The 24,627-nt window shown below is 41.9% G+C and overlaps 1 protein-coding gene across 1 annotated transcript in view; it reads right to left on the reverse strand.

The window, feature by feature from the left end:
- Nucleotides 1-553: 553 nt before the first annotated feature.
- Nucleotides 554-24,627, reverse strand: part of LOC123729587 (inactive dipeptidyl peptidase 10-like) — a 202,867-nt gene continuing 178,793 nt past the window's right edge. Inside the window, exons 16-23 of the mRNA XM_045704877.1 lie at nucleotides 15,982-16,103; nucleotides 15,829-15,876; nucleotides 6,834-6,903; nucleotides 5,897-6,091; nucleotides 5,712-5,766; nucleotides 5,452-5,551; nucleotides 4,820-4,878; nucleotides 554-688 (exon numbers count right to left, since the gene is read on the reverse strand). Coding sequence (XP_045560833.1) covers nucleotides 554-688; nucleotides 4,820-4,878; nucleotides 5,452-5,551; nucleotides 5,712-5,766; nucleotides 5,897-6,091; nucleotides 6,834-6,903; nucleotides 15,829-15,876; nucleotides 15,982-16,103 — 784 coding nt within the window. The remainder of the gene's footprint in view (nucleotides 689-4,819; nucleotides 4,879-5,451; nucleotides 5,552-5,711; nucleotides 5,767-5,896; nucleotides 6,092-6,833; nucleotides 6,904-15,828; nucleotides 15,877-15,981; nucleotides 16,104-24,627) is intronic.

The raw sequence follows: 24,627 nt of genomic DNA on the forward strand, positions 1-24,627 counted from the left end.
TGGTGGGTTCATTAATAATTTGTGTGAGATTGAGGGCATCAAGCTTGGATTGTAAGATGGCTGGGGTGTTAAGCGTGTCCCAGTTTAGGTCACCTAGTAGCACGAGCTCTGAAGATAGATGGGGGGCAATCAGTTCACATATGGTGTCCAGAGCACAGCTAGGGGCCGAGGGGGGTCTATAGCAGGCGGCGACGGTGAGAGACTTGTTTTTGGAGAGGTGGATTTTTAAAACTAGAAGTTCAAATTGTTTGGGTACAGACCTGGATAGCAGGACAGAACTCTGCAGGCTATCTCTGCAGTAGATTGCAACACCGCCCCCTTTGGTCGTTCTATCTTGTCTGAAAACATTGTAGTTAGGGATGAAGATTTACAGGAAAAATACATCTTCAATCTCATCTTGGTCTATCTTCACCCTTCATAGAGCGCAGCAACATTGTCCGACCCCTCTCTCCTCCACATCGTCTCGCCGTATCTCACCACTTCTCACTGGTGGCTCCTCAGACAAGCAGCTTTCCAGGAGCAACATCTGCTACAAAACAGAGTTATGGTCATGCTAGTCGTCCTCAGACACAGGAGGAGCTTCAGGGATTTCCTCTAGGAAGCATTTCCTGAAGAAGGTCAAGACAGAGTTCAGCATGTACTGTCGACTCTTCAAAGAGTCAATGTTGTGGCCTTCATCTGGGAAAATCTAGGGAATAGAGAAATAAATAATTGTTCATTATGGTTATATTGAATTCTATAGCAGAGCAGCTTTACTAAGGGTGTTAGGTGACGCGATAAACAATGGACACGATGCGAGAATATAAATTTTAAAATGCAGTAAACTTCCAAAATGTGGTCATCAAAATACATAAATCCTTTGAAAACATGTGGCAGTTATGATATTTATGTGATATGAGCCCAAATGTAAAGCAAATCTGTGGGATAGCTCTTTTTGTGAAACCTGCAAAATCGGTACGTTTATATTGGCTCTTTGCTATAGGTATTCCTTAACCTACCAGTAAGATCGATGTGAGATTGTATTGCCAAGAAGTACGGGAAAGTCCTGAGAGTGTTTCACGATCATCTGACATCTCTTGAATAAAATATTAGGTAAAACGTTATTCCTTCGCTTCCGTCATTCGGATGTTTTCAGAGACAAAAAAAAACTAACAGGTTACAACGTAGAGCTTCGTAGCTACGTTTTGATGTATAGGTTGTCAGGGATTGGTCCAAATTCACATTTCACCACCCCCATTTCCATGACGAGTGCTAGCTTGATAGCTGTGTGCGAGTGCCTGATGCTGTTCACTGAGGCAACGAGCCAGGCGAGATGCAGCCCCGCTCGGGGTTGGCTGTATTGTGCACCAGCTGCAAATTTTGTGATTGATGTTTTTATTCTTTCAAGTATATACTAATAGAATTCAGTGGCTAAAACCCTACAATTGATTAAAAAAAAAAACATAGGTAAATACCAGTGATTGAAAATGTGTCCCATCTATCTTTCTGTGCAGCTGGCTAGCGGGAGGCTCACACCTTCTCTACTGTGCCTAGGCAAATTATTTGCTGCAGTTTATCCTCCCATCACCAGAGTAACTCATCAACACCAAAAATAACATTACAATGTATCCCAACTCAAGTGTAAACCTACTTTAGAAGTAAGCTATGTTATTAGATTAGTAGCCTTCTGTGTTACAGTTCAGATTTAGTGAGAAGTGTGCATCTATGTTAGGCTGTGTGTGTCTGTGTTAGGCTGGGTGTGTCTGTGTTAGCTATGTGTGATGTGGTGGGGGTACTGAGAAGTGTGTCTGTGATAGGTTGTGTGTGTCTGTGTTAGGCTTGGTGTGTCTGTGCTAGGCTGGGTGTGTCGGTGTTAGGCTGGGTGTATGTGTTAGCTATGTGTGATGTGGTGGGGGTACTGAGAAGTGTGTCTGTGATAGGTTGTGTGTGTCTGTGTTAGGCTTGGTGTGTCTGTGCTAGGCTGGGTGTGTCGGTGTTAGGCTGGGTGTATGTGTTAGGCTGGGTGTGTGTGTTAGGCTGTGTGTGATGTGGTGGGGGTACTGAGAAGTGTGTCTGTTAGGCTGGGTGTGTCTGTGTTAGCTATGTGTGATGTGGTGGGGGTACTGAGAAGAGTGTCTGTGTTAGACTGTGTGTGTTTGTGTTAGGTCGTGTGTGTCTGTGTTAGGCTGGGTGTGTCTGTGTTAGCTATGTGGGATGTGGTGGGGGTACTGAGAAGGGTGTCTGTGTTAGGCTGTGTGTGTCTGTGTTAGCTATGTGTGATGTGGTGGGGGTACTGAGAAGTGTGTCTGTGATAGGCTGTGTGTGTTGGTGGGGAGGTATGTGAGTGTGTGTATTAAGTATCACATTTTCATAAAGGTGTATTCTAATTTCAGAAATTGTTTCAAATTGTTCCAAACTCTTAGTTTTGCATAAAGCATGAAGATTTGTTATAATATGACCCCCCTACCTTTTATTATTGGGCATAAATTACTGTAATTATGTATTCCTAATTACTGCCTGATTTGCATATTAAGTACCCAATTTTCATAATATAGAATTTTAATGTAACAATTTTGTATTTTATTTGAATAGTTTCTGTGTTCTACATCAACCCTGAAAATGTCAAAACAATATGACCTCCCTAACTTGAGATATTGGACAAAACGTGTTGAATTGACTAGGGATTAACATTGATCTGTCCGCGACCCTGTTGACCTTTTCTGATAACTCGACAATACGATACCTCAGCAATGGTAAGTCCTACCCTCATGAAATAAAGTGTTGTGTTCATGAGAAGCTTCTCATGAACACAAAGTATAACACCAGAACCAACGTTTATTGTTGTCCCCTAACACCCTAGCTTTACAGCTCATATTATTACGACTTAGATGAAAATACTTCTATTTGACCTCTTCCCATTATCACTCCACTATTACTTTCTTGAATTCACCCTCTCCCAGTTACTTTTAAATGTAGGCCTTTTTTATGTATCAGACAGACTTTCCTCGAGTCAGGTTTGGCACAACGCAGCAGGTAATCATTTTCAAACTCGAAATAATAAATGATTCAACACCGAGGGAGGAGGCCAGCTTGAATTATAAATGTATCACTAAGGCCTCCTTTATCAAGGGCACACAATTACACTTGGTATAGGAACGGAGAACATAACTGGTCACCTGCAGAGTGTAGTTAACATTTGATATTGACAGCAGTTTCACCAGCTCCGCGGAATGCTGAAAATGAACAGTGGCTGAAAGAGAAATAATAAGTGAATCGTTGAAGTCCTTGTTCGACAGGCAATTTCATCCAACATTACTATTGTAGGCAATTTTGAACAATGGAATTGCAACGTGTGCTGCTCAGTTCGATTTTGTTAGTGTCTGACATTCATACCGTACAAATTTCATAAACAATAGTCTGAAACATCTATCTTTGAATCACCACTTAAGGCTAACAATCAGTTCTACTGAACACACTTCGACAGTAAGCCCATTGTTTGTCCTACAAACTGTCTGACAGATTAAACACTCATTAGATGACTGATTGTCTCCCATCTTTTTTATTAATCTTACAAAGAGCTCCACCTTGAAGTCCAACAATGGCGTGCAACCACTGTCTAGAATAGCTACTAGAAGAACTAGAACTCACCATCTGCTGTTCCATGGATGATGAGAAACCTCAGATGACTTGTGCCTGTGATGTTAGTCAACAGTCTTGAGAGCTGTTAGAGACACAATGCAAATGTTATATAACTGAGAGAAAATGAAAACATAAATAAAAACTATATTGAACAAAAATAAATGCAATGCAAGAATTTAAAAGATTTTACTGAGTTACAGTTCATATGCATCTGTTGGTCACAGATACCTTAAAAATAAAGGTAGGGAAGTGGATCAGAAAACCAGTCAGTATCTGGTGTGACCACCATTTGCCTCATGCAGTGCAACACATCTCCTTCGCATAGAGTTGATCAGGCTGTTGATTGAGGCCTGTGGAATGTTGTCCACTCCTCTTCAAGGGCTGTGCGAAGTTGCTGGATATTTGCGGGAATTGGAGCAAGCTGTCGTACACGTCGATCCAGAGCATCCCAAACATGCTCAATGGTTGAAATGTTTGCGTATGTAGGCCATGGAAGAACTGGAAAATGTATAGCTTCCAGGAATTGTGTACAGATCCTTGCAACATGGGGCTGTGCATTATCATGCTGAAACATGAGGGGATGGTGGCAGATGAATTGCACGGCAATGGGCATCAGTATCTCGTCATGGTATCTCTGTGTATTCAAATTGCCATCAATAAAATGCAACTGTTTTCCTTGTCCGTAGCTTTTGTGACAAAACTGCACATTTTAGAGTGGCCTTTTATTGTCCCCAGCGCAAGGTGCACATGTGTAATGATCATGCTGTTTAATCAGTTTCTTGATATGTCACACCTGTCAGGTGGATGGATTATCTTGGCAAAACAGAAATGCTCACTAACAGAGATGTAAAAAACAATTTTGTGCAAATGGAAAAATGCATTTTGTGCATATGGAACATTTCTGGCATCATTTATTTCAGCTCATGAAACATGGGACCAACACTTTACATGTTGTGTTTATATTTTTGTTCACTGTTGTATTCTCAAAGATTTCACAGAGAAATGCATTCAAGCACAGATTGCTGTACTTTAACAAGGGTCTTGCCATGAGAGAAAAATCAATATATATGAGGCTATTGCACTGTAACAGGTGTTTATTGAATCAGTTGCTATGCCAAGATTAAATTTAGAATTTTCTAAGTGCTTCCACCTTCACCACCTCTCAATATTCTTCATAAAGACCATGGAAAGTCAATCATACTTGGTATTTATGCTCATCCTTGACTGGGAATCCAAAGTATCGCTCAGTGAAGGCCGAACCTTTACAAAAAAAGAACACAAAACATCACACTTAAATGTGTGAACATCTTAAGTCTTTGAAAAATGACAGGTAGGAAATATGGAGATTGATACCGTCAATGAAATATCCAAAATGCAGGTGAAATGAAAAGTGAGAAAAAGATTACAGTAATTGAATAGACAGAAATCAGGTATATTTTTCCTTATGATTACCTCTGCATTCCCTGTACTATCAAATTAACTTTATGCCACTGTGTGATGAAGATATTCAAATGTAGCTCTAAAGTAGTAGGAAACACTATTTCCTCCCATATGGAGGACACAGTGCCTGCCATATATCTATAGAGTAATAGTGCATGCTGGCCTAACCATTTACATGAATGGTATAGTCAACAACATACATCAGCCTTAGTGGATGGGGCCGGACATTCCAAGTCAATGGATGATTGTCACATCTGCCTGCCGTATTTGACAGACCCTGATGTATTAAGTAAATGGCCATCAGTATAACTCCTCAGCCCTATTGAGCAGGACCTGACAATCTGTATTAAATGAATGGCCGCTGAAAGGATTTATCTTAGACTGGTAAATTACCATAGAGTCTCCAGTCTGTCACGGGAGCGACAGCAACCCCACACTTGAACATGGAGCCAGAGGAGAGGAGAAGAAGAGAGCTCAGGAAGCCCCCATAAGCCTGGGGAAAACTGAAAAACATATTGGACATGCAATGTCGAATGTTGGTAGAAACCTATGTAAGTAAGAATACTAAAGACAACACGATTTGAAAGGTTATAGCAAAAATATATATACACAAATGCATATATCTTCAAATATAATAAATTACACTTCTTTACCTTTCCATAAACTGCCACCTTGTTTTTATCTACATATGGCAGCTTGGTCAGGTACCTAATAAAATATGAGGGTATAAGTCAAAGATTTCTGAAATGCAATTGAAACAACTCCCCACAAATCTATTGTTTTCTAAGTATCTACTAAGTCCCATGTGATAGCTTTCAGATCATGCTCCAGTACATACTCTACTGCTGTGATCTGGTCCTGGACCTCCACAGTTCCCAAACGCTGATGGACTTCATGTAGAACCCTCTGGCCCAGGAACCTACTCCCCCTGCCATCCAGACGAGCCACAATGACGTTATCTGAGCTGACCAGAACTGAGTCCCAGTCCAGAACAAACTGGTCACTCACTGCATGGCCACCAGGTGCACTGTCACTGTGGAACACCATCAAAGTTGGTCAAACTGAATTTACCAACAAGCTTTAAAATGAGTGACTTCTCTACGTGTTCAAATGATCCTTGGAATCTCGTATTTCCTAGTTGGTCAAGTTGGAAATACAACATGAGTCTGTTCAAGTGTTTATGAATGCTTCACCACTGACATATCAGCTAGCTAACTAAGCTAGCTAATAATGAGTTAGCTAGATTGCTAACATTCACAATATGGTCAAACTAGCTACATTGTTCACATTTTTAAGGTTGTAAATGGCTTTATTTTATCATCCTGTGTTTGAAAAAGTGAAAGGTCAGTGATGAAATATCTCACATCATACATTTGGTTAACAAATTCTGGGCAAAGTTTCCAACTTTGGAGCATCTTTTAAGTGGTTATTTCCATGTCGGAATGTCTGATTTCCAAATTTCCAACAGTACTTGAAGACACCATTCATCCCATATCTCAGATAAAGAAATATGAGCTTTTAGGAAATCACTATTTGGATAAGCACAATACACTTATTTTCTAAATCCCTGAAGAGATATAATAAATGACAATAATCTTTATCTTGATCCCTCAATCATCTCAGGAGAAATGCTGATCCGAAACTTTGGTTCCACTATTGCTCTCATACAATATTCAATCTGAAGCTAAGGATTGATAAAGATAAGGGTTTAAGAAATGACATACAGTACACTCCGAGATAAGGATGCAGAATTGGTAAAGGGGAAGGATACGTACAGGATCAGCAGAAGTGGATGCGCAGTGTTCTCATCAAAATCTATTGGCAAGGTCAGCTCCAGACGGAGCGCTATAAAATAAATTCACAATTCCCTTACACCTCAGCGGTCCATATTATGCAGGCAATAAAAATGCACATTGATTATGCTGAGTACCAATCAGCCTGCCAAATGCAGAATCTTAACATATCATGTTTATTTCTACAATGAGAATCTTGAGAGAATCTTTATATGTTAACCTGGTATGATTGCATGAAATCATGATTTGACAAATTACATATCACATACAGTAGCTCAACAAATGACCTAGCAACTGATTACATTGCAGACAGAATTACATCAAGACATAAGAGGAAAATAGGGTGGAAAAACATAGACAAAAGGCAAGCCTAGAAATTGAGGTACAGTCTCCATTCAGAAGCCTTAACAAAATGTAGCACATTGTGTCTAATTGCACACATGGACCGGAGTGGAGAAACCATATGGTGACCCTTCCCATTTAATTGGATCAGTAGATTGGCAAGCTTCTCATTCCAGAGCTGATTCACAATCACCTCACACAGCTGTGCACCTGTTCCATTAATTGTGTTTATCCCTGACCATGTCTCACACTCTACAGCTAAAAACCATACCTGTAGCACATGTCAACAGCTAACATATGTTTCCTGTAACTGTGCCTTTATTCCATGTGGATGAACCACAAGAGGGATAAGGATGATGATTCATGATGACGATAACAACTATAACTTTGATTACGATGACAGTGGTGATGGGGATGATGGTAATGATCATGACGATGCCCAAAGACAGGGGTTAAAGTTATCTGTTACTGCAACTGATTTCGGTCATATGGATTCTGGAGAGGTCGTTTTTGAGATCAGAGTAAGGGATGTAATTTTCCAGTGCTACTATTTTTGCCATGTAATGTTGTTGTTCGCTTACCTATTTACCTAGTTGGCTTATTGTTGTTTGTTCTATGTGAGATAAATATTCCTCTCGAAGCGCATTAAAGTTGTGAGAGCAACTTGTTATGAAATAGGGGAATCCTAGTTTTACATTGCTACCATATTTATTTCTCTACTTCAATTGTGCGTCTGGCATCATTTTACAAATTCAGTTTTACTGTCACGTCCTGGCCAGTATATAAGGTTAATTGTTTTGTAGTTTGGTCAGGGCGTGGCAGGGGGTATTTGTTTTATGTGGTTCGGGGTGGTGTGTTTGTGTAAAGGGTGTTTGATTTAGTATTTCTGGGTTTTGGTTTATGTTTAGTTAATTCTATGGTTAGTCTAGTGTGTGTGTTTCTATGTTTGGTTGATTGGGGTTGGGACTCTCAGTTGAAGGCAGGTGTTGTCTATCTGCCTTTGATTGAGAGTCCCATATATTAGGGTGTGTTTGTATGTGTGATTTGTGGGTGATTGTTCTGTGTTGAGCTTTGCTTTGCCAGACTGTTTGTTAGTTGTTCGTTTTTCGGTTTTGTTATTTTGTATGTTCATTTTTGAAGATAATTAAAAATCAAGATGAGCATTCACGTACCTGCTGCGTTTTGGTCCTCATTCACCGACAACAACCGTGACATTTACAGAGTCTTAAACCTTGGTTTAGAAACAGCTGCGCAAAAGAGCTCTGAAGGGAGCAATGACATACTTTGTAATAGAAACAAAATAATACTTTTGAGTTAATAATAATTTATATATTTATAATAATTTATAACAAAACCCCATTGGACACAACTTATTGTGTCCAATTGGGTAAATACATAAGAACAAACCCCATGCTTCAGCCTATGTAACTTTTATAGTCACTATGCTGCATCAGTTGGGCTACAGGTAATAATGATTATTGCTAATAGCACATAATATAGACCAGGGATCATCAACTAAATTCAGCCGATTTCTTTCTTGAGCGAATGACCAGAGGGCCGGAATGGAATTACAAATAATGTGTAGAATGCAAATTGAACGCAAGAAGCCCAAACATATGTTTGACTAAAACATAATCAATACAAACCTTCCTTTTGTATATGACCACGTGTCTCTCTATTATGTGTGAAAATACTTGGGAACAGATTTCTTAAATTAAAATCACTTGGAGATGATTTCCTGGTGTTTTTACACCCAACAATGAACATTCCAGTTGGGGAATCATAATATATACCATGTACAGGATATATGCATGGTCCAATATGTTAAAATAATTTTAACAATTTTTACCAATATGTTATTGAGCAAACTTCTGGAGGTGGACATATTTTAGATGGTGTCAGCTTCATTTTAGTTTCATACATTTTGGAGTAGAATGTCCTTTTAAAACGTCACCAGAACTGAGCTTCTCACTCCTCCCCGGACCCCATATGCAAGGGGAATGAATTGGTTAAATTCACAGTTTAATACATGTACAAAATTATCCTCTTTCCCTAAAAGAATGATGGGCATGACCTTCTTACATGAAACGGGAGGTTAACTTGGCCTCAGAAAATCGATCTGAGATCGACTTATGTTTCAGTCTTTTGCGTTAACCTATATCCCAAATATGATTATGAAGATGATGGTCAAGATGATAGAATGATCATGATAAAGGGAATGTCATACCGAAGTTGTTGATTTGTAGAGTTCTGATGTCTCTCCGAGGTATATTCCTATATATATCAGCGCATCACTTAGTGCTGTGTTCTTCTCCAACATGTAATTCTCTATTTACAGTGAAGGAACAATACATAAACAAATAATTGGATTAACCAGACACATCAAAAAACGATCTCTTAAAATTGTCATGAGAAAGTACTATGTTTACATATCTGCATAAACTCCTAATTGCATATAATGTTTTTAATGTATTTGCATTTATATGATGTGCTATAATGTTCTGATATTCTAAAAACACATCTATGGTTGAAATTGAAACCCATATCACTGAAATGAGCAGCATAATCAAATCATATGATAGAACATGATCCTTTAATTAATCACATTACCATATCTATGTTCATACACATTTTCCAAACACTCCCACTCACCCAATGCACTCAGCTGCTTTAGGATGCATTTAAAGACTGTACAAGCTCCACATCTAGCTTAATGAGGATCAAATTGCTAGGAAACTGATTCAGCGATATACATTTGTTGTAGGCCCACAGAGGATATAATGATGCAACTTTAATGAGTGAATTAATCAACATCACTCATGCAATGTGCCTGCAGAGAAGGAAGAGGTTGATCATTTATCTACTGCAGTATCCTAGTGTATGTCTCAAATGGCAGCCTATTCCTTATTTAGTGCACTATTTTTCACCAGGGCCCATAGAGCCATTTGGGACGCAGGCCTAAAACTTCACTGCTTGAGGCCCTTGTATACACTGGTGTTCATTTAAACTGATTTATAATGCTTTAATTGGTCCAAGTGTATATTTACTGTTGTATTGTATTGTCAGTGTTGAGCATTTGCAGTTGAATGGTGGGGCATTGTGGATCACGTACAGCGTCTTCAGAAAGTATTCACACCCCTTGACTTTTACACATTTTGTTGTGTTACAGCCTGAATTTAAAATAAATTAAACATAGATGTTTTGTCACTGGCCTACACACTTTATCCCATAATGTCAAGGTGGAATGATGTTTTCCCAAATTTTCCTAAATTAATGAAAAATGAAAAGCTGAAATGTCTTCAATCAATAAGTATTCAACCCCTTTGTTTTTAATTTTTAATTTATTTCACCTTTATGCTAGTTGAGAACAAGTTCTCATTTACAACTGCAACCTGGCAAAGATAAAGCAAAGCAGCGCAACACAAACAACAACATAGTTACACATGGAATAAACAAACATACAGTCAATAATACAATAGAAAAAGTATATATACAGTGTGTGCAAATGAGGTAGGATAAGGGAGGTAAGGCAATAAATTGGCCATAGTGGTGAAATAATTACAATATAGCAATTAAACACTGGAGTGATGAGTGCAGAAGATGAGTGTGCAAGTAGAGATACTGGAGTGCAAAGGTGCAAAATAAATTAAATAAATAACAGTATGGGGATGAGGTAGTTGGATGGGCTATTTACAGATGGGCTATGCACAGGTGCAGTGATCTGTGAGCGGCATCCCACCTAGCCCAGGGAAGGTAAGAGCAGTTGGAGGCCATGGAAGGAGAGATGTATGACATTGAAGCTCGTCTGGAGGTTGGTTAACTTCTATAGGCTACGTGGGACGCTAGAAAATGTATTCCCACCAAAACTCCGGTGAATGTGCACATCAATTTACAAAAATACCCATCATAAACGTTGACAAAATAGATAACAATTATTTAAAGAATTATAGATAGACTACTCCTGGATGCAACCGCTTTGTCAGATTTTAAAACAGCTTTACGGAGAAAGCACATTTTTCAATATTCTGAGTACATAGCTCGCAATCACAGCAAGCTATACAGACACCCGCCAAGTTCGGGGTCACCTAAACTCAGAATTAGTATTAGAAATATGCTCTTACCTTTGCTGATCTTCGTCAGAATGCACTCCCAGGACTGCTACTTCCACAAGAAATGTTGTTTTTGTTCGAAATAATCCATATTTATGTCCAAATACCTCTGTTTTGTTCGTGCGTACAGATCACTTATCCAAAAGCATAATACGCGAGCGCGGTACCAGAGACAAAGTCAAAATGTTCCATTACCGTACTTAGAAGCATGTCAAACGCTGTTTAAAATCAATCTTTATGGTATTTTTAACGTAAAATTGCGATAATATTCCAACCGGACAATAGCATATTCATTCAAGAAGAAAAAGAAGGAACGGCGCTCTCGCGGGACCGCGCATATCCAATCCCTTTGTCCACAGGCAGTCCACTGATTGACTGAGCTCCTATTATCTGCCCAGTGACAGGAGAATGCTGAAAGAACTTTCTGAAGGCTGTTGACAGCCAATGGAAGCCTTAGGAAGTGCAATGTGACCCCACAGAAACTGTAGTTTTGATAGAGAATCAAAAGAAGAACTACAATTCTCAGACTTTCCACTTCCTGGTTGGATTTTTCTCAGGTTTTTGCCTGCCATATGAGTTCTGTTATACTCACAGACACCATTCAAACAGTTTTAGAAACTTCAGAGTGTTTTCTATCCAAATATACTAATAATATACATATTCTAGTTTCTGGGCCAGAGTAGTAACCATTTTAATTTGGGTACGTTTTTCATCCGGCCGTGAAAATACTGCCCCCTACACCCCAACAGGTTTAACACAGTGTCCAAAGAAGAGGCAGAAGTATACAGAATGGTGTCGTCTGCGTAGAGGTGGATCAGAGAATCACCTGCAGCAAGAGCGACATCATTGATGTATACAGAGAAAAGAGTCGGACTGAGAATTGAACCCTGTGGCACCCCCATAGAGACTGCCAGAGGTCCAGACAACAGGCCTTCTGATTTGACACACTGAACCCTGTCTGAGAAGTAGTTGGGAAGCCTAAAAAAGTTCAAGAGTAAAAATGTGGTTAACAAGTCATATAAGTTGCATGGACTCACTCTGTGTGCAATAATAGTGTTTATCAGGATTTTTGAATGACTGAGTCATACCCCACACATAAACTCAGCAAAAAAAGAAACGTTCCTTTTTCAGAATCCCTCCGCAATAGGCTGAGGGAGGCTGGACTGAGGGCTTGTAGGCCTGTTGAAAGGCAATTCCTCACCAGATATCACCGGCAACAATGTCGCCTATGGGCACAAACCCACTGTCGCTGGACCAGACAGGACTGGCAAAAAGTGCTCTTCACTGACGAGTCGTGAATATGTCTCACCAGGGGTGATGGTCAGATTCGCGTTTATCATTTAAGGAATGACCATTCCACCGAGGCCTGTACTCTGGAGAGGGATCAATTTGGAGGTGGAGGGTCTGTCATGGTCTGGGGCAGTGTGTCACAGCATCATCGGACTGAGCTTGTTGTCATTGCAGGCAATCTCAACGCTGTGCGTTACGGGGAAGACATCCTCCTCCCTCATGTGATACCCTTCCTGCAGCCTCGTCCTGACATGACCCTCCAGCATAACAATGCCACCAGCCATACTGCTCATTCTGTGCGTGATCTCTTGCAAGACAGGAATGTCAGTGTTCTGCCATGGCCAGCGAAGAGTCCGGAGTTTACAATTATCTGTAAGGTCCCTCAATCGAGCAGTGAATTTCAAACATAGATTCAACCACAAAGACAATGGAGGTTTTCCAATGACTAGCAAAATGGGCACCTATTGGTAGATGGGTAAAAAAAAAAAAAGCAGACATTGAATATCCCTTTGTGCATGGTAAAGTTATTAATTACACTTTGGATGATGTATCAGTAAACCCAGTCAATACAAATATAGAGGCGTCCTTCCTAACTCAGTTGCCGGAGAGGAAGGAAACCGCTCAGGGATTTCACCATGAGGCCAATAGTGACTTTAATGGCTATGATAGGAGAAAAATGAGGATGGATCAACAACATTGTAGTTACTCCACAATACTAACCTAACTGACAGAGTGTAAAAAAAGGTAGCCTGTAGAGAATACAAATATTCCAAAACATAAATCTTGTTTGCAACAAGGCACAAAAGTAATACTGCAAAAAGTGTGGCAAAGCATAGTGGTGGCGGAATCCTGTTATGGGTATGCTTGTAATCGGAACTGGGGAGTTTTTCAGGATAAAAAATAACTTGAATGGAGCTAAGCACAGGTAAAATCCTAGACAACCTGGTTCAGTCTGCTTTCCACACTGGGAGATGAACTCACCTTTCAGCAGGACAATAACCTAAAACACAAGGCCAAAGCTACACTAAATGTACTTACCAAGAAGACAGTGAAAGTTCCCGAGTTACAGCTTTGACTTATATATATATATATATATATACTGCTCAAAAAAATAAAGGGAACACTTAAACAGCACATCCTAGATCTGAATGAAAGAAATAATTTTATTAAATACTTTTTTCTTTACATAGTTGAATGTGCTGACAACAAAATCACACAAAAATAATCAATGGAAATCCAATTTATCAACCCATGGAGGTCTGGATTTGGAGTCACACTCAAAATTAAAGTGGAAAACCACACTACAGGCTAATCCAACCTTGATGTAATGTCCTTAAAACAAGTCAAAATGAGGCTCAGTAGTGTGTGTGGCCTCCACGTGCCTGTATGACCTCCCTACAATGCCTGGGCATGCTCCTGATGAGGTGGCGGATGGTCTCCTGAGGGATCTCCTCCCAGACCTGGACTAAAGCATCCGCCAACTCCTGGACAGTCTGTGGTGCAACGTGGCGTTGGTGGATGGAGCGAGACATGATGTCCCAGATGTGCTCAATTGGATTCAGGTCTGGGGAACGGGCGGGCCAGTCCATAGCATCAATGCCTTCCTCTTGCAGGAACTGCTGACACACTCCAGCCACATGAGGTCTGGCATTGTCTTGCATTATGAGGAACCATGGGCCGACCACACCAGCATATGGTCTCACAAGGGGTCTGAGGATCTCATCTCGGTACCTAATGGCAGTCAGGCTACCTCTGGCGAGCACATGGAGGGCTGTGCGGCCCCCCAAAGAAATGCCACCCCACACCATGACTGACGCACCGCCAAACCGGTCATGCTGGAGGATGTTGCAGACAGCAGAACGTTCTCCACGGCGTCTCCAGACTCTGTCACGTCTGTCACGTGCTCAGTGTGAACCTGATTTCATCTGTGAAGAGCACAGGGCGCCAGTGGCGAATTTGCCAATCTTGGTGTTCTCTGGCAAATGCCAAACGTCCTGCACGGTGTTGGGCTGTAAGCACAACCCCCACCTGTGGATGTCGGGCCCTCATACCACCCTCATGGAGTCTGTTTCTGACCGTTTGAGCAGACACATGCACATTTGTGGCCTGCTGGAGGTCATTTTGCAGGGCTCTGGCAGTGCTTCTCCTGCTCCTCCTTGCACAAAGACGGAGGTAGCGGTCTTGCTGCTGGGTTGTTGCCCTCCTATGGCCTCCTCCACATCTCCTGATGTACTAGCCTGTCTCCATGGTAGCGCCTCTATGCTCTGGACACTATGCTGACAGACACAGAAAACCTTCTTGCCACAGCTCGCATTGATGTGCCATCCTGGATGAGCTGCACTACCTGAGCCACTTGTGTGGGTTGTAGACTCCGTCTCATGCTACCACTAGAGTGAAAGCACCGCCAGCATTAAAAAATGACCAAAACATCAGCCAGGAAGCATAGGAACTGAGAAGTGGTCTGTGGTCCCCACCTGCAGAACCACTCCTTTATTGGGGGTGTCTTGCTAATTGCCTATAATTTCCACCTGTTGTCTATTCCATTTGCACAACAGCATGTGAAATTTATTGTCAATCAGTGTTGCTTCCTAAGTGGACAGTTTGATTTCACAGAAGTGTGATTGACTTGGAGTTACATTGTGTTGTTTAAGTGTTCCCTTTATTTTTTTGAGCAGTGTACTTACAAATCTATGGCAAGACATGAAAATGGTTGTCTGGCAATGATCAACAACCAATTTGTCAGAATATTGGGCAAATGTTGCACAATCCAGGTGTGGAAAGCTCTTAGAGACTTACCCAGAAAATTGTACAGCTGTAATAGCTGCCAAAGATGTTTCTACAAAGTATTGACTCCTGGGTGTAAATTAGATATCTGTATTTTATTTTCAATGAATTAGCAAAAATTTCTAAAAACGTGTTTTTACTTTGTCATTATGGGGTATTGTGCGTAGATAGGAGAGAGAATATTAAATATTAAATACATTTTGGATTCAAGCTGTAACAACAAAATGTGGAGTATGTCATGGGGTATTGTGTGACATTTTTTCAAACCACTGACGCAGTTTAAAGACTAAGGGGCATCCGGGTGTATTCCTACAAACTATAAAAACCTTGACCTGCTGAAAAATGTCCTTTCTTCCTTTCTTCTCACTGTTCTTAATATCTTATGCAAGCAAGCAGCATACACCCAGTGCCATGATCATGGTTGTTTGAATTGTTCATGTTCTTGTACTTACTGCTCATGTCATTCAGTTTGTGAATGGTACTTCTGGGTATGCCAGGACCTGCAGAAAGGAGACCAAGCATAAGACATTTTGTTCATGTAAGTATTTATAATCATTTGTTGAGATTGAATGGACTCTGATTAACTATATTGAACTATTTATTACCTCTACAGTTCAGCAGGACATACTGACAGTCTGGGCTGAAGGCTGCATCATAGTAGGAGCACTGTGGTTTGAACAGGGAGCAGGTCAGGCATTCACGTTGAGATGGATCCATTGCCGACACCCTGATTGAAAAAACAACAGAAAATATTGACCTCTAAACAAATATTTGTCCAGAGTTGATATCTGTTCTATTTTCTACTCTACAGTTTCTATTTGTAAAGAGCTACTGAACTTATCGATTCCCCATGTGTTTTTCTGTTGCTAATTAAGAAAAACGAGATTTCAGTCTTGAGGGTGTGGTTCGATGTGGTTTGATGTGGGTGTGTTACCGTATCTTGGCAGTTACTGTTGTTTATCGCTCCTGAGACACCGTAGCAGCAACATAGCCCCTAGACCACCACTTCCTCAAGATAGTTTGGATCTTTTCTTTATTTAACCTTTATTTAACGAGTAGTTATACATTAACGTTATCAAGTCTGCTGCTACGCAGGAAAGCTGTCACACTATCATAAATAAAGCACAAGCTAATAAATACAAATAATAAATAAATACAAATACAAGCTACACGCTGTTTATCAGGGCCCAAAAATCACTAGCTAGTTAGCTAGCTTAGCTCCATCTGTGTTTGTAAATGAAGCTAGCTAGTAGTATGTAGCAGGCACATTATCTAGCAGACATGCTAGCTAAATCAGCTTATCAAGTCACTGGCAAGTTTGACGTGTGTGCTTCAGCGCCATTATGTTTTTACAACTGTCTCACTATCTATTACCAGAGTGTGTTTCTGTCTGGCACGGTTTCATAGCAAATCATGTTACAAAACAGGTTGCTGCAGGACACAAGATCATTGTGAATGGGTTTACAATATTAGCAGTTGGGATACAAGTAATTCATCGTTTCAATTCCAATTTCACCCAAAACAGAGGCAGACTCAGTGCTTGAATTGGGCAGGAGGTCATAGTAACAGGGTACTGAAACCTCAACTTTTTCTACTGGTTGATTTCTCTTTCAAATACTAATTTCAATGTCTCACTATGGAAAATTGCATCACAAGCAATTCTGTAACATCAGCAAGACAAAGGAGCTTGTGAACTACAGTAAACGGTCTACAGGAAATGGAGGGCCGAGCCCGCCCCCTTTCACATCAATGTGGCAGAAGTGGAGCGGGTGGAGATCTTCAACTTCCTCAGTGTGCACATCACTAAGGATATATCATGGTCCAAACACATCCACACAGTCATGAAGACGGCACGGCAATGCCTGTTCCCCCCCAGGAGGCTGAAAAGATTTGACATGGGCCCTCAGATCCTCAAAAAGTTATACAGCTGCACCATTGAAAGCATCTTGCTGGCTGCACCACTTGGTATGGCAACTGCTTGGTATCTGACCGCAAGGCGCTACAGAGGGTAGTGCGTACGCCACAGTACATCACTGGGGCCGGCTCCTTGCTATCCAGGACCTCTATACCAGGTGGTGTCAGAGGAAGACCCAAAAGACTCCAACCACCCAAGTCATAGACTGTTCTCTCTGCTTTAGCGGGTTTGAGGAGGAGTCTCAAACCTACCTCGAATTCTACCCCCCAAACTCCTTCCCCTCACTGTCTGACAATGTGGTGTCAGGGGAAGGCGAGGTAGGGGATGACAAGGATTCATCTCTTGGGTCTCCTCGACTTCAAGGCCGAGATAGAGGGTGAAGACCCCGTTCTTCCAGCAAGATTATTGCTAGGGGCTCGCTTAGCCAGGAAATGCAGGACATGGAGGTATCTGGGTTTTGCAACCCCCCCACGGTGGAACCCTTGATGGCCAACCATCTCCACCCCACGAGTCGTGTTGCTAACACTACCGCTACCTCTCTCCCTGGAATGACAGAGCGATTTACTGCCTCCATTTTCCAGAAAATGTATAAAGCCTCAGACACTTGGGCACTTTGGTTAAAGGTTCCACACAGTCATCCTATTTCCCAATTAAAATTAGCCTTTGAATGACTTAAACATCACCCATGATATTTTTACGCCATTGAAATGCTCAGAATTTCTCTCAGCTCTAACTATCAGGAAGCCTGAAAGAACAGGCTGAGTGGGAGGGAGCTTATATTCATGAGCTTGCCTTGCCTGACAGCTCTTTGAAATGCCCTTGTGGTCGTTGCCAGGTAAGAAGGTAAACAATGGGCCACGTTATAGATTTTTTTTAAAAACTTTTTTTTACCTTTATTTAACTAGGCAAGTCAGCGAAGAACAAATTCAGTGGGTTAACTGCCTTGTTCAGGCAGGGGCATATAACAACAGATTTTTACCTTGTCAGCTTGGGGATTCAATCCAGCAACCTTTTAGTTACTGGCCCAACGCTCTAACCACTAGGACACCTGCCGCCCCTGACAACGTGGTGTCAGGGGAAGGTGAGGTCGGGGATGACAAGGTAAACTATGTGCCACATGTCATTCAGAGCCTAACTAGTATGCCTCAACCCATTTTCTCTGTAAAATGCTCTCATGGTCAACAGAGCTGGTTATGGACTGTTGGATATCAGACAAAGAGCAGCAATACACAATTGCATTTCTATTGTTTTGTAACTACAGTTCACTGATATACTGCTTTACAATAATTAGTCAAGCCTGACTCACCTTGGACATATGGGGATGTACATGAAAACAGTTTACTATAAGTGTACTGAACAATTTATTGGTGACTCTGCATTAGCATCATACTGTCACGTCCTGACCAGTAATAGGGGTTATTTTGTTATTATAGTTTGGTCAGGACGTGGCAGGGGGTGTTTGTTTCATGTGGTTTGGGCTATGTATTTAGGTAGAGGGGTGTTTGGTTAATGTGGTCCGGGGTTTGTTAGTCTATGTTCTATGTTAGTATTTTTCAATGTTCTATCTAGTCTATTGTAGTTCTTTGTTTAGTTAATTGGGGTTGGACCTTCAATTGGAGGCAGCTGGTTATTGTTGCCTCTGATTGAGGGTCCTATAATTAGCAGTTTGTTTTCATGGGTTTTTTGTGGGAGATTGTGTTTGTTTAGCTGTGTGCCTGACAAGACTGTCCAGTTCGTTTGTTTTTCTGTATATGTATTTGTGTTTTCCTTCTTCACCAATAAAAAGATGAGTATATATTCTCCCGCTGCGTCTTGGTCTACAACACATGTGACACACATTACAATATGTTCAGAATTGTATTTATTTTGTTCAGAATTAATTAATTAAAAAAATACAAATACAAATAGGCCAGCATAGCCGAAATATTGATGAACATGAACACTCATGAGAAATAAGGTGACAAATAATGGCGAAACATCATTTGACCCCAAAAAATATATACACTGCTCAAAGAAATAAAGGGAACACTTAAACAACACAATGTAACTCCAAGTCAATCACACTTCTGTGAAATCAAACTGTCCACTTAGGAAGCAACACTGATTGACAATAAATTTCACATGCTGTTGTGCAAATGGAATAGACAACAGGTGGAAATAATAGGCAATTAGCAAGACACCCCCAATAAAGGAGTGCTTCTGCAGGTGGGGACCACAGACCACTTCTCAGTTCCTATGCTTTCTGGCTGATGTTTTGGTCACTTTTGAATGCTGGCAGTGCTTTCACTCTAGTGGTAGCATGAGACGGAGTCTACAACCCACACAAGTGGCTCAGGTAGTGCAGCTCATCCAGGATGGCAAATCAATACGAGCTGTGGCAAGAAGGTTTACTGTGTCTGTCAGCGTAGTGTCCAGAGCATGGAGGCGCTACCAGGAGACAGGCCAGTACATCAGGAGACGTGGAGGAGGCCGTAGGAGGGCAACAACCCAGCAGCAGGACCACTACCTCCGCCTTTGTGCAAGGAGGAGCAGGAGGAGCACTGTCAGAGCCCTGCAAAATGACCTCCAGCAGGCCACAAATGTGCATGTGTCTGCTCAAACGGTCAGAAACAGACTCCATGAGGGTGGTATGAGGGCCCGACGTCCACAGGTGGGGGTTGTGCTTACAGCCCAACACCATGCAGGACGTTTGGCATTTGCCAGAGAACACCAAGATTGGCAAATTCGCCACTGGCGCCCTGTGCTCTTCACAGATGAAAGCAGGTTCACACTGAGCACATGTGAGAGACGTGACAGAGTCTGGAGACGCCGTGAAGAACGTTCTGCTGCCTGCAACATCCTCCAGCATGACCGGTTTGGCGGTGGGTCAGTCATGGTGTAGGGTGGCATTTCTTTGGGGGGCCGCACAGCCCTCCATGTGCTCGCCAGAGGTAGCCTGACTGCCATTAGGTACCGAGATGAGATCCTCAGACCCCTTGTGAGACCATATGCTGGTGCGGTTGGCCCTGGGTTCCTCCTAATGCAAGACAATGCTAGACCTCATGTGGCTGGAGTGTGTCAGCAGTTCCTGCAAGAGGAAGGTATTGATGCTATGGACTGGCCTGCCCATTCCCCAGACCTGAATCCAATTGAGCACATCTGGGACATCATGTCTCGCTCCATCCACCAACGCCACGTTGCACCACAGACTGTCCAGGAGTTGGCGGATGCTTTAGTCCAGGTCTGGGAGGAGATCCCTCAGGAGACCATCCGCCACCTCATCACGAGCATGCCCAGGCGTTGTGGGGAGGTCATACAGGCACGTGGAGGCCACACACCCTACTGAGCCTCATTTTGACTTGTTTTAAGGACATTACATCAAAGTTGGATCAACCTGTAGTGTGGTTTTCCACTTTAATTTTGAGTGTGACTCCAAATCCAGACCTCCATGGGTTGATAAATTGGTTTTCCATTGATTATTTTTGTGTGATTTTGTTGTCAGCACATTAAACTATGTAAAGAAAAAAGTATTTCATAAGATTATTTCTTTCATTCAGATCTAGGATGTGTTGTTTAAGATTTCCCTTTATTTTTTTGAGCAGTATATTTACAGCCATAAGCCTAATATAGTCACCCGGCCACCCAGGTCCCGTTGATTCATACAATTTCTAACACTCATCTCTCGTCCGAATGCTTGAAAAAAATTATACAAAAGTAACAAAATGTGATATCATATCACATAAATGTTAATTACTTAGGCTTTAGGAAATGTACCCCGCTTCAAGCAGACTTCAGTCAGCCCTAAGATTGAAGCGGGAGAAAAATCCAGCTCAGGCCTCTCACACTGGGCAGACAGGGGTCCTAGAATGGACAGCTCTCACAGCTTCCCCCACTGGATCAAGGGTAATGTCCTGGAAGAGGAAATCCAGGAGCCTGTCTACGTAGCCTGTAATGTTTTTGAAAAGGGAAATGCTTGTTAAATGTCTAGTTAATTTTCTTTACTGTTCTGAGTTATGATATATATTATTGATGTAGTGATCTACTCATTCTACAGTGTGTTTTCTTGTGATTTAAGTACTAAGTTTGAAATATGCAATATTTGATCGTGCACCAGCTACAGTATTTTACCAAACTTGGTTCAGCCTACTTTGAACTGTTTTCATCCAAATAGCATCTCCTTGTTACGCTACCAGGGGTGCCATCACCCAAGGTGAGCGAGGCAAGAAAACCTGCTAACACTCTCCCTTTTCTTAAGTGGATTCCTGCTGCTTGAGGGCAGTTCACCCCCAGGTTGTGTGTTTGGTTTCCAAGGGAGCATGCTATCTTGACTCACTACAAAACTCCCTCAGCACAGACGCTTTTTTTTAGCGGGGGGGCAAGCCTACGGCAACTCAGCTCAATTGATGGAGAACCCTCTCTCTGAGGAAGTGGAACAGTGTAGTGTTGGCCTGTGTGCCTGCCACTACGCCTTTGTCTCTTTTTCCGAGACGTTAACAATAACTCCATCTCGATGCTCCATTCTTACTCTACCCTTAACACTTACACAGCGCCAGTTAGAGAAAAGGAGACATTCTTTGCCACAGGGTTGGGGGACAGTCCAAGAAGACTGAGCTAGGTTTTCAATAAAAATAACTCTACTCATATGCCTTGGACTCATTAGGAGGCTTCTCCATTACTGGGACACACTCTCTGCCCCCTCTGCTGCATTGTTGCAACCTGGGGTGCGCATGACACGCTAGCACTGGCTGTTTACAACCTCCAGGGCTGTGCCTGCTCTTTTCACCTGTCCAGATTGATTCCCAGACTGTTAAAAGCGACAAGCATCTTCCTCTTTAAGATCTATGGCCAGGATAGTGCTCCTTTGCGTTACACTACCTGTGCACAGCCCTGGCGGCTCCGTTTGCAACTACAAATGGAGGATTTCCCATCCTTGTTCGGGCGCCCCGTGGCAGTAGGAATCCTATTGCGACAAGCCGGATACTCAGACTTTTCTGGATTTCCAGGACCCCTTCAACGCATTTTTCATTCTACGAAAATGCATTAACAGATGGTATAATTTAATTGTCACTAGAGCAAGTTTAGGGTTTACCCTATTGGCTCAATGCGTAGGGTGTTTGCCTTTCACGTCAGAGACCCAGGTTCACTTCCTGCACTCTCTGCTGGTTTTACATATGCTTTGGTATACCGTTAGCATGGAGACAAGCTTCCCCACCGGTCAGGTGGATGCTAGCTGTCATCTCTGCCTCGACAGGCAGCAACACTGAACAGAGAATTTCCACAATCTCTGTGTTGTATTGCTTAGGGAGGACATATGTCACGCCCTGACCAGGTGAACTCGGGTATTTTGGGTCAGGGTGTGTCATGTTGGGTATTTTTCCTGGGTTTGTTTTCTATGTTTGCGTTATAGCCTTGTGTTGGCTCTATGGGGTTTATTTCTATGTTGGGTTCTGTCGATTCCCAATCAGAGACAGCTGTCGCTAGTTGTCTCTGATTGGGATCACATTTAAGTTCCTTTTTTCCCCCACGCTGTTTGTGGGGTGTTGCCTCTTTGTGTTTTGAGCAGTTAACGTATCGGCATTTTCTTGGTTTTGTGTACGTGTTTATTTCAGTGTGAAGAATAAACATGTGTTCGCTCCCAGCTGCGCTTTGGTCCGCTTCCTCATCACCCGACGACGATCGTTACAACGTATGGTATGTCGCTTATGCCCAGTCTCCTAGCGGTGGCCCTGTTCAGGGTTTGCTATGGGGCTCTACTGCTGGACAATGCTGTAATACAGTGGGGTCCAAAATTATTAACAACCTTGATAAAGATGAGAAAAAAATTACTGTATACAATAAATAATTCAAATACTGAGTTTTATTGAATGCACATATTATATTATTTTATACTAATACAATTGCTCAGAGAAAGAGACTGTGTTTAGGAAGTAATAATGTTTTTTCTCAAAAATTGTTGACACCCCTCTTTGCAATACCTTTCAATACCTCACCTCGCAAGGATAATGACACTGAACCTGGGAGCGATCTTAAACCATTCCTCCATGCAGAATCCTTCCTCGATGGCCTTGGTCTGTGCCCTCTTCAATTCATAACACAGGTTTTTAATGGGTTTCAAGTCCGGAGACTGAGATGGCCATTGCAAAATGTTGATTTTGCAGCCAATTAACAATTTATTTGTGGATTTTGATGTGTGCTTGGGGTTACAGTCTTGTTGGAAGATCCACCTGCGGCTAAGTTTCAGCCTCCTGGCAGAGGCAAACAGGTTTTTGGCTAAAGTTCATGATGCCGTTGACATTAACAAGGGCCCCAGTACCAGTGAAGCAAAATAGCCCCATAACATCAAAGATCCACCATCATATTTCACATTAGGTATGGGTTTCTGTTCTGCGTATGCATTTTCATTTAGACGCCAAACCCACCACTGGTGTGCGTGGCCAAAGAGCTCTATTTTCATGTCATCCAACAAATGTAAACCGCTGGAGTTTGCTAAACGACATTGGCACTTGGATTGTAACTGGTGCTTTGGTCAGATAACATGAAAATATAGCTCTTTGGCCACGCACACCAGTGGTGGGTTTGGTGTCGAAATGAGAATGCCTGAGCAGAAAAGAACTCAATGCGGCATCATGAACTTTACCCAGTACCAAGATATTTTAGCAAAAATCTGGTTGTGTCTACAGGGGGCTGAAACTTGGCCGCAAGTGCTCACCTCACCACTCGAGCTGTCTGTCTCCGCCAGACGTTGTGTGACTGGTACTTCCGTACTGAATCACTTGTGATGCAATTAACCATAGTTACACATCTCACTCATATTCTCAGAGAACCGGGGTTATGAAAGTATTATAGTGTTCCTGCACCTAATTATACAACGGGTGGGTCTAATCCTGAATGCTGATTGGTTAAAACCGCATTCCAGCCAGTGTCTTCTCCACAAGTTTCCACTGGCCAAATCTATGACGTTAAAATGCCTATTTACTCTGTTCCATCTGACTGCGCAATCCACTGTCTCATCAGCCCAGCCAGGCCATTTATGAAGTTGATCTCCACCATAAACAGCATCTACACATTATCTCACATTCCTTTCACACTAAAATGTTGTTTTCAACAGCGGAGATTTGTATAAACCTTGCTGTTGTCTCTCCGATATTTGCTGTCGGATAGTAATGAAAGTGTCAGGAGACGGGATGAGAGACCGACAGGCAGACAGCGTTTCTCAGCCAGTCGAAATCATGAATCGGCATAATTTTATGGATATAAAGTGCATTCATAAAGTATTCAGACCCCTTGACTTTTTCCACTTTTTGTTACGTTACAGCCGTATTCTAAAATGGTTTAAATAAAAATATGTCCTCATCAA

Source organism: Salmo salar, chromosome 21, assembly GCF_965601325.2.
Source record: "Salmo salar chromosome 21, fSalSal1, whole genome shotgun sequence".
NCBI classification, from domain to species: Eukaryota; Metazoa; Chordata; class Actinopteri; order Salmoniformes; family Salmonidae; genus Salmo; species Salmo salar.